The 11,815-nt window shown below is 31.8% G+C and overlaps 1 protein-coding gene across 2 annotated transcripts in view; it reads right to left on the bottom strand.

Annotated features, from left to right (window-relative positions):
• The window catches only part of NitFhit (ntrilase and fragile histidine triad fusion protein NitFhit), a 78,180-nt gene extending 73,288 nt beyond the window's left edge, over positions 1-4,892 (bottom strand). Inside the window, exon 1 of one of the 2 annotated variants that reach the window (XM_085824337.1) lies at positions 4,731-4,892. In XM_085824337.1, coding sequence (XP_085680463.1) covers positions 4,731-4,733 — 3 coding nt within the window. In that variant the 5' untranslated portion in view covers positions 4,734-4,892. Of the gene's footprint in view, positions 1-785; positions 931-4,730 lie in introns of those variants that run through there. The other variant, XM_035363695.2, reaches the window with a different exon arrangement.
• Between the last annotated feature and the right edge of the window lie 6,923 nt (positions 4,893-11,815).

Genomic DNA, 11,815 nt, shown 5'->3' on the forward strand with positions numbered 1-11,815 from the left:
GACAACTGGTTCATATTTTAAGGAACTACTCTGATATGCACCCTCAAGTCGCCAAATTTCTCGCCAAACATTTTTGGCGAGAAACTTCACACTGCCATATTACTATCTAAATTTTTTGTCTATATTTCGAACTTTAAGCCTAAAATGTCTCCAAAAACGCGGTTTTCGCACATGCAAAAACTACGTTTTGAACACACGATTTAAGCTAAAAATCCGAAACAAAAACAAAAATTTAGATAGCAAAAACATAAAGTTTCTAACCAAAAATATTTGACAAGAATCCATGCACACAGCAACATGTTTTAACTTAAAAAAAGTCTACGAATGGCGCAATGTAGGCAACGAACAAATTTACAAACTACGCACACCTCGCTTTAATAAATTAGCGTAACAACAATAAATTTCAAAGAATACCATGTACACAGCATCCTGTTTAAACTTAACATCTACAAATTGCACAATTTAGGCAAGGAACGAATCTACAAACTACGCACACCTCGCTTTAATAAATTAACATAACAATAAATTTCAAAGAATACTGTGTACACAGCATCCTGTTTAAACTTAAAAAAAAAATCTACGAATTGCACAATTTAGGCAAGGAACGAATCTATGATCTACGCACACCTCGCTTTAGTAAAATAACATAATAACAATAAATTTCAAATAATACCATGTACACAGCGTTTTGTTTCAAAAACAACAACGACAGAAATTCATACTAAATAACCAATGAACATAACATTCTACAAAATAAGAACAAGAATAAAATAAAATGCACTTACTATGAATTAATGCTTTTTCGAGCAGCAGAAATGCCAATTTCATACCGCCTTTAACATGCCGCCACGTAATCACTATCGCATTTACATGACAGCGAGACACACTCCAGAAAATTCATACTATGGTTCACAAATAAATAAAATCACAAATCCCTACTTCTATCATGCACAGGCATTAAAAATAATCTTCCAAACCCTCCTTCCACACCTCCAAATACCCACTACTCCTCAACAGGATAGCCACAATGATATTTCCTTTTGCCGAACTTCAATTCAACAACTTCTTTATCTTTCCCTCCCATCATCTCAGACACAGACGCGAATCAACGAGCTCCAGCTAAAGATTGTTCAACGTCAACAGGGTTGCCATAGAACACGCAATCGTGCCAAAAACCAGCGCAGAACACATATCACCACATTTGGTGAAATTAGGGCATATATCAGAGTTGTACCTATTTTAATTACACATGGCAAAAACTAATCATACAACCAGCCAATCTATCAGAACCTGAATTCAGATTGAACTACTTGTGTTTAGCAGTCTTAAACCTTTAGCCACTTGCAGGCAGTGTGTTATAAAGCTGAACCTAAGTTGTTTATAACAGCAAAGCATACATGGCCATCTACTTCATACGCAGTAGTGTTTCTAAGCTTATATACAAAATATATATATATATATAATTGTGGAAGTGCTTCCGCAAAGGATCCGTTAAATGTAAACATAGCCAAAAATGGCGATAAAAGTTCAAAGTTGGTAACCTGGCGAATTGGCTTTTCGGAGGTAGCAACCCGGTTCGCTCTTAGAGAATATTTCTCATCTGTTCGGGGGCTCCGTCGGTGGGTCACTACCGGGTGAGATGGTGAAAATCGGTGGGGGGGGGGTGAATTTAACACGGCTTTTTAGTATAGTATGGCTGTGTTTTTACGTAATTTTAAAAGACTTTAAACACGCGGCTTCTAAAATATTATGATTAACGTAGGCCGCAATAATATACGTTTTAAATAATTAAGTTTTTATTTTTATTACTGTTATTTTAACCTAAAATAATAAGAATTAAATCAGTTTTTATGCTTAAAAATTTGATATATTTTTAATGCATTTTTAAAAATTACTTTTCAGAGGATGCTAGGTGTTTATATACAGTAGATGATTAGAATGAAAAAAAATACTATTGGTTCTCTCAGAAGACAAAATAACTTTATGTATTTCCAGGGTCATCAAAGTTAGTAAACCACTGCTTTGAGTAATTAATCAAAGTTTGAAGGAAACTTGAAAGATAACAAGATGTGTAATGTTTATTCTAGTTTTATTTACAATGCTACTTTAAAGGATTTGAATATTATTGAAGATACTTGGCATTGTCAAATTTATTATGAAAAAGGCAGTTGTTTCAAAATAAAATATATTTTAAGTTATCAGCAAATAAATTCAAAAAACAACTTTGAAAAAGTGTAAAATGAATGTTTTAAATGTATTATTTAGTAATGAATCTATGGTACAACTCTACATACGCCCTAATTTCACCAAATGTGGCGATATGTGTTCTGCGCTGGTTTTTGGCACGATTGTGTGTTCTATGGCAACCCTGTTGACGTTGAAAAATCTTTCGCTGGAGCTCGTTGGTTCGCCTCTGTGTCTGAGAAGATGGAAGGGAAAGATAAAATGGTAGTTGTTGAATTGAAGTTCGGCAAAAGGAAATATGATTGTGGCTATCCTGTTGAGGGGTAATGGGTATTTGGAAGTGTGGAAAAGAGGATCTGGGAGATTATTTTTAATGGCAGTGTATGATAGAAGTAGGGATTTGTGATTTTATTTACTTGTGAACCATAGTATAAATTTTCTGGATAGTGTGTCTGGCTGTCGTGTAAATACGATAGTGATTACGTGGCGGCATGTTAAAGGCGGTATAAAATTTATATTTCTGCTATTTGAAAACGCATTAATTAATGGTAAGTGCATTTTATTTTATCCTTGTTCTTATTTTGTAGAATGTTATGTTCATTGGTTCTTTAGTATGAATTTCTGTTGTTATTGTTGTTTTTTTAAATTGTTTGAAATTTATTTTAGTTTATTTTGTTGTTTAGGGTCTAGACTGTACAATTCGTAGATGTTTTTTAAAGTTGAAACAGAACGCTGTGTACATGGTATTATTTGAAATTTATTGTTGTTGTTATGTTATTTTATTAAAGCAAGAAGTGCGTAGATCGTAGATTCCTTCCTTGCCTAAATTGTGCAATTCGTAGAATTTTTTTTTAAGTTTAAACAGGATGCTGTGTACATGGTATTCTTTGAAATTTATTGTTGTTATGTTAATTTATTAAAGCGAGGTGTGCGTAGTTTGTAGATTTGTTCGTTGCCTACATTGTGCCATTCGTAGATTTTTTTTAAGTTAAAACATGTCGCTGTGTACATGGATTCTTGTCAAATATTTTTGGTTAGAAACTTTACGTTTTTGCTATCTAAATTTTTTGTTTTTGTTTCGGATTTTTAGCTAAATTGTGTGTTCAAAACGTAGTTTTTGCATGTGCGAAAACCGCGTTTTTGGAGACATTTTATGCTAAAAGTTCAAAATGCAGACAAAAAATTTAGATAGTAATATGGCAGCATAAAGTTTCTCGCCAAAAATATTTGGCGACTTGAGGGCGCATATCAGAGTAGTTCCGAATCTATTAATCTATGAAATGTACAGTAGCACTAATTATTAAACATAATTTTGAGAATATCGACAAGCAAAGCACTTTATGAAAAAGACCCTTTTTACTAAAAATATTAGTATTCCGTATGAATGACAGAGAATATATGTAATGAATACAATGGCCAAATACCTATATATAAAAAAAAGTAGTATTCTCTACCTCGACACTTGCAAAAGTAATATTGCTATGCAACACATAGTTAATTTCTGATTACATGATATTGCAAGCATTTTCTTCAGATTTTTCCTACGACTGATATTGAATACTGGTAGTTTGGTCTGGTTTCATATAATAGTTAAAGGGCTGGCTGCATGGTTGATTTTTCTAGTTTTACTCATATGCAGTGGCGTAGCTAGGGTGGGGCAAGGGGGTACATCTGTCCCCGGGCGCAGCATCCAAGGGGCGCCAAATTGATGCTAGAAATTTTAGAATGAAATGTTTTCCATTCTTGGAACACAGAAAGGGGCGCAAAATCTTTAGTTGTCCCCGGGCACTTAAAACCTTAGTTATGCCCCTGCTCATATGTAATGCAAATACAAGCCAGTTTGGCGAATAAATACGCATGGGCGCCAACGGATCCTTTGCGGAAGAAAACCCAAAATTGTATATGCAAAGAATGCAACCAGCCTATTCAGCCATTAGGAACCAGGTTTCCCATGATTCCAAGCATCAGTGTTCTATGAATGAATAACTATGACTGTTTAGTACCCTTAAAACTCGGGGAATAGTGTGTGGAATAACTATCTAAAAATATAACATACATATTTTCAAGGAAAAGCTACAACTACAACTATGAAGCACACTTCAAACACATACATATGACTCATAAACATTACAGAGCAAAAATACTTTTTCATTCAACAGTTTCCACTTCAAAGGCCAACCAGCGAAGTTGTTGATCACTGGTTATTTGACCTGGGTTCTATTCCAGGCGAAAAAGCTGGTTGCATGGGCGTTTTTGTTGTTTTCTTCTATGTGTAACGTGGATGCTAGTCAGTTTTCTTTCGACATCCTTCCCTTTAGGCAGATACACTTAGCATGCTTACCGTAATCAAATAAACCAAATTCCATGTCAAGTGTGAGTTTTGTATAATTTAAAAAATACCTATTAACTTCAACCAAAGTTCTAAGTAGAAAAAAAACAAAGGAATTCACTTTACATTTAAAACAGTATAGAGATTATTTAAATTCTCAGAACATGCAATATCAACTCCTACACATCACTAGCACGACTTCCACCTAACAACTTACCATGTTTATCAACACCGGTTAGTACATAGTAGTACATAACAAGCGTCTAGACCCCAAACCTCCCTTTTGCTCATCGCACGGGTTTCAGAATGAGAGAGGGAAAAAGGGAATTTCGCCCAAGCTCTTACAAATGACAAGCGCCTGACCCCGGCCACCACCCCAAGCTCTTATTGGACACGACTTCTGATGTCATACAGTGACGAAAAGAATTCTCCGCGGTATTATTGTGCGCCAAAAGCTTGAGCCCAAGGTCATTTTAGCGCTGAAACAGGCGAAGCGCTGGCCGACGATAGAATAATTTGCCATATTTGGGAAAAAATTACAAAAATAAAAAGCAGCTTCAGAAATATATTGTTAATATACATAGTATTAGAAAAAAACGTGCAAATCGATGTGCAGGCGATAACCGTTTAGCAGTATTTTTGTCATTAGATAAATATCGTTTGACAATAAACATTTTTTATAAGATAAAAAGTGACTTAAGATAAAAAGTGATCACTTTTTATAAGTATAAAACACTTTTTATAAGATATAAAAGTTAAGAAACAAAACAATAATGCATAAAAAAACAGCATAATAACTCCAATTGACAAAGTCAAATAAACGTATTATTAGTGCTTTAAAAATATCTTATCACTTTATCTTATTTTTAACCATAAATGAAGATAAATTAATGCCTAGAATTAGAAAGAAAAAATTTAATCTGACTACGAGCAATTTTAATACCAAACAATCTCTATATAACAAACAATAAATGAAAGGAAGGTTATTTAGTTAACTAACAATTAATTTTTATAAAGCAATAACTAGCTTTTACATTTATATCACTTTTAAAAACACTTTTCTGCCGCTAATTCATGAAAACTGCGGCAGACATTATTTACACAGTAAGAGTTAAGTGCTATTTCTTGACATTGCTTCGTCAGCAATGTCAAGAAATAGCATTAAGAATTTATATAAAAAGTGCCGACATATTTTCTTATATTGTTAGGTTCGTTTTAATTGCAAATATTCTATTACATTGCACAAATTCACATTAACACAGGACATAACCAAATCCAAAGTAGTTATAAGTTCCCCTCAAGAAGGTTAGAATAGAAGGAGGGAAGGTTCAACTCAAATGCTGAAGCTTGACGGCCATGTTTCTGTTATCGCTGTGACTTGTGCAAGGAAGTCTGTAATTGCAATATTTTGCTTTCTTTTCTTTTTGAAGCATGTCAACTTGTGTTGTATATGGATGCACAAAAAGATTTTCGAAAATGATTCCTGGGATTACTTTTCAGGCGTAAGTAGTGATTTTCTTTTTTATGTAATTTGATAACTATGGTAAAATTATCACAATGTCATGTTGTTTTCTTTCCAGATGTGAAAAAAAGGACTTAATAATAATCGAAATATGTTAAATACATTTTAATGTTTCTGTTTATAGCTTTTCTGTTGTTAATTTTTTTTTTCATAAATTTACAAATTTGTGGGCAGTATAGTGATAAAAGTAAGTAAAATATTTACACAACTGAACATGTGGAAAGATGTATCCAAAAATATAGGTATAGGTATGATTGAGCTTTATTCAAGGCAATTTATTTGAGATTCATAAATATGAAACGCGCATAAACTGAAATTACTGAATTCACATAAATCTGTTTTATTTTATTAATATTTATTTTCTTGTTGTTATAAGGTTGTTGTTTGTGAAAAGAATCTATTTAAAACTTTCATTTAAAAAAATGCAACCTGTGACTATTTTTTTAGATAATTATCTGCTATTAATTTCAGGTTAAATATATTTTAAATGATTCTTTAATAAATTACAATATTGTGAATAAATCAGAAATATCACTTCTTAAAGGAAAAACTGGAAAGTACACCCAACAGGTTGCTAATAAAAAACCTAAACAAATTCTTGAAATATGCAGAAACATTATTTTTAAAGGCTTTAATGTTATGCACATGCATTTAGATTTCGAACTATTTCTTAATGATTTTTCTGTACGTAGTAAATTACAGATATCATCTTTATAACTTTAAAACAAAAAACTAACAATAGCGAAGTATTTCATTATAAATTTTACATATTTTTAGTGGAAAATACATGCACGGAACAGCTTAAAAACACGCACGTTTCCCTGCCGTAATGCAATGTTTTGAAGTTACAAACATGGACGCCGCTTGTTCGGTGGCGTTTCATTCCCCGATAGTGGAGGAAACTGCGAACCCTCCCTCCTTCTATTCTAACCTCCTTGGTTCCGCTTGACATAGGGGGGGGGGGGGTCTGCGATCACCGAGGCAAGCGGCAGCACGATCGCTGAGCTCCGTAAAAAAGTGCAAAAATTTCCTTTCCTCTTGGTGATTATCAGTTAAATTTCTTTGAAAAATGTTTTTTTTTTTTCTACAACACCTATATCATTGCAATGAATTTCGACTCCGATGTTGACGAGAATAAAATAGCGGACAATGTAAGGATATACTCCAAAAGCCTGGAATTTTAAGATAAGTACTTTTCTTTCATCTAAACTAAATCAAATTTCTATAAATAAGTGCCTTTAAATCAATAAATCTTAATTTTTCATCAGTTTAAAGCATTAAAAAATACTTGAAATTGCCATTGCTTGTGGCTTCCTTTGTGTATCAACTCCAACAGACGCCAACGTTATCAGTTCACGTCTGTCAACACTTACAAAGCCCTTAAGGAATCTCGAGAGAGGGAAAATTTGGGGATGAGAGGGAAAATTTGGGCATCGCGCTATTTCCCTCTCGGATCTTCTGGATTCTCCTTTCTTTTTAGATCGCTTGAATATAGTTTCGCCTTTAAATAATATTATACCTCACCGATTTTTTCTCATACTGTTCTTTGCTATCTGTTACATGTCCATATGTAAGGGATTTATTATTCTTCACCGCCTTAAATGAATTCTTAGAACTATGAGCTTATATAAATAACAGTGTGCCTCATTGTGTTATACTAACATTAATTAACTAGTAATAAATTATGATAGTAAAATAATTAATCTTGTAATAAATTATGATAGTTAAATTAATAAATACTGTTTAATTTGTGTTTTTAATACATATACTAAGTAATTTACACACATAAATATATATATATTTTATTTTTATTTTTATTTATTTATTTATTTATTTATTTATTTTTGGTGTGTGCGGTTGTGGTCTTGCATTGTATATGGTTCTATGTTGTTAGTCTGCTGCTGTTTTTTGAAAAATGTATGAAAAAGTTGAGAATGAAAGTAGCATAAGTTACTTTGGTCAAATTAATATATACTTTTGTTTGATGACCTTTGTTGATATCTCAGGATGCAAGCATACATATTACTTTATATTCCATGCTAAATACCTTAATACGAAGCATATTAACACCATCAATATTTGTTTTTTCCCCAGTAACACATCTATTCACCATTACCAAACACACTCACTGCACACACACACACCTGTGAGACACTATTTATTGTAAATGATGACAGTTTCTTCTCCTTTTAACTACACTCATGGACACAATCGTATTTTAGGATATTTTCTACTTCTTTTCCTTTTCTTTCTATAGGCCCTTCCCCCCCCCTCTATTATTTTTGGGCCATTTATTTTAAATTTTATTTTGCCCCATCTTTTCTTCTGGCCTTTTGAACTCGTACAAGATGTACGAAGTTCCTTTTTACTCTCCTCAAATACGAAATTGCCCCTCTTTCTATATACTTTCCTTTGCACCTATGCTTGATTTTTCGCCCATCGGTGCAGAAAGACTTAGCGGGTGCAAAACAAGAAATCTGTCTGTCTGTCCGCTTGATATAAGGTCGTCGCTTTCTCGGATGGCCCAGACTTTCCTTTCCCCATCGATGACGAATAGCTGATAGCTTTGCGCTTTGTAATCGATTACGAAGCTTCGATACTTTGTTTACGTTTTATGTGGAATTGGGGTAAGGTTGTATATGGAAAATCTTGCGGAATTGATAAGGGCTGCTCTTCATATTTAATTTTTTTTTTCTTGCTGTATACGAGAGTGGACGCAATATGAATAAATCTCTATGCTACAGTCAATTATTTCCATTATTCGAATTAATTCATCTTGAGAACTTTAAAAGTCTTAATAAACAGTTTCAGATTGCTAATACAAAAGCATTGATATGCTTTGTTCAATTCTCTTGTTAATAAAAAACAGCAATTGTGCATGTAATGACAGTAAAAAATAGTTAAAATTTATATATGTGTGTATTGTTGCCTTAGTAATAATGCATGATTATAAAATAAATATTAGAATCTACTGAAGTAATAATTACTTATGTTAGAACACAAGAAAAGAATCAGAATTTTTATTTATTTTAGTGACCCGTATTTTTTTTTAATTATGTTCACAGAGTTCTTTTTTAAGTTTCCCCCAAACAGCAGAGATGCGTGACCTAAATTTTGTACTGAACAACACAAAATTATGTTCAAAGAAAAGAAATTAATAAATTCTGCATTGCCTACGATTGCTAGTTAAAAAAAATCATGTTTTCCATTTCTCCACATCGAAAAATTATACTGGGGGGGGGGGGAGACACCACTTCATTTGGCATTTGATGTTTTATATCAATAAAAATCCCATGGTTTTTAACCAATGATTCTAATTTTAATCCTTCTTCATTGTTAGCTTTTAAGGAAATTTGCTTCTTATTTGCATTTTGGTCTCTTTCTGTCAATAGTGGTATTAATGATTTGGTTTTTATCATTTAACCATACTCTCCAGTTTCTTTCTGTTGCTTCTCTTTCCTTACACCCAGTGTGCATGCCGTGCTGAATGCATTATTTCAGATTCAAAATGTATAGACAGAAACTGTACCAGGACGACAAAAGTGGTAATTTAACAACATTGGGATCAATTATCCCCTCCCTAAGACAACAACTTCGGTAGAAATATTTTTATAGCAGCTGTGACTGGCTGTCTTACATACCGTTCACTGTATTTTGTGATTTAAAATTTATTAGCTCGTTATAATACTGATGCAATTTAAAGTTTTTTCTTAGTTAGTTCAAACAACCCATGTTATGGATCAAAAAGTAGTATCTTATGATTATTAGTCATATTATTAAAAATTTCAAAATGGCTTTTGGAAATTTTCTTCCTTACACAACGATTTGTAATTTGGAAAATAATCTTTCACAAGTTGGTCTTACTATGGGCAAGTATTGAATTTTGTTTCCGAAACGATAACCAGTAATTTTGTTTAGAGTTTAAAATCATTTCTATGGTATATGTAAATCTTTTTAGTTTTAATATACTTCAGAAGTTCCTTTTCTTATGCCATAAGGCATGTGTAAAATAAGCTTATTTCCTTTTATTATTATTATTAAACCATTTAGAAGAAGCCTTTCTGACAATTTATCACTGAAACTTACGCCATACCTTTCTGTTAATTAGAAAATAATTTTGGATAATAAAATAAATATATTAGAAAAGTATTATATTATTAAAATATTTTTTAAAATATATTAATGTATTAGAAATCTCTGTAATTTAAAGCAAGCCTTTCGTTCTTCAACTACATGTCCATTTCCGATACCCAAAGGCTAATTCCATCATAATAACTTATCTTTTACTCGGTCATTATTCAGTGAAACCTTTCTATTTGAAAATTCTGTGATCATCCTTTGTAATAAAGGCCCAAGTTACAACCTCTACCAACTGCGAAATGCATGGCTTTTTTTGTACAGGATCTCTGTGGCTGTTACTGGAAGGCACTAAATAGTATGTTCAAGCACTAAATAGGCTTCCTTTTTCTCTGTTTGTTATTTAGTGTGTGATATACTTTTGTGTATGTGTATTTGATAGTGTGTACATATATATATATATATATATATATGTACTTTTGTCTACCATTGGAAATAAAAATATATGCATTACAAATCTGAGTTATTAAGCACATTAAGGCTCTTTACACCTTTCGTTCCAAAACAGATATTCAAATTAAATACATTAGGCAATTTGTGTTTATCTGCATTTGTTTCAATAATAATGTTTAATGGCATTAATTTCTCTAAGTAATTTAAACATGAGGTTGTTTAAGGCCATTTTATATCTATTCATTTATTGAAATATTTACATTTATTACTTCTTATATATTAATATTTACATTTATTACTTTTTCCCCCATTAGATAATCCAAGAATTTTTATATCTTATAATTTATGGTATAGGCTTGTATATATGTAATATGAATTTTTTTTTAATTTTCCAGAAGAAAAAAATTCTTATCTTCTACTTGTTATCTCATTATCGGATTGTTTTAAAAGGTATTTCTCCTGCCTTCGTAGCATGCCTCGGCACATATTCGAGAGGTCCATGGTTCTAGTCGCGGGGAGGGCATTGCTCGTTTTTCACATCTCTCAGCTTCCAAAAAAATCCTAATGTCTCTACAGTGTCTTCTTCAAAATAAACAAATAAATCTGATGGAATGAAAATATTTTGGTCATTAAAACTTTTTAATCACTGCTGTTTACATCTACATTTCTTTTTTCACATAATTTGAAGTTTTCAAGTAGTTTGAAGGTTTTCAAATTAAGTTTCAGAGAAATTTTAGATATCGTGCAACTCCTCTGGGGCATCTTCAAGTCAAAATCAAAATTTAAAACTATTTTTAATATCACTGGACATACTTAAAATAAAGAAATATTTTTATTCTATTGCTTTTGTTACAAAAAATAATATTAAGCAGATCTGTTTTTATGATTAAAATTATAATGAAATGATTTTCTTTTCACTTTCTGCATAAAATGCACAAATTTTGTATTTCAATTCTTTTCTAACATTTATTTTTTTTTTTTTGAGGATGGAAATGCTTCTCTCTAAAAAATTACAATTTTAGAGTTTTTTCTGAATTTACAGATTTGAAGACAGTTGGATAGAAAAGCCACAATCTTTTAAATGGAGGAATAAATACAGCCCTGGCTTTTGTTATGTTTTATGCATTTAATAAATTTCTGCCCGACTGTTTATTAATTCTACCTAACACAATTAATCGATACTTGTTTCTAATATAGAATTTTAGCATCAATTCTACATAATAACATGAGTAATCTTTTTTTAATTAAAT

Source organism: Stegodyphus dumicola, chromosome 1 (genome assembly GCF_044657685.1).
Source record: "Stegodyphus dumicola isolate Sdum_Otavi_A_Nest chromosome 1, ASM4465768v1".
Taxonomy (NCBI): Eukaryota; Metazoa; Arthropoda; class Arachnida; order Araneae; family Eresidae; genus Stegodyphus; species Stegodyphus dumicola.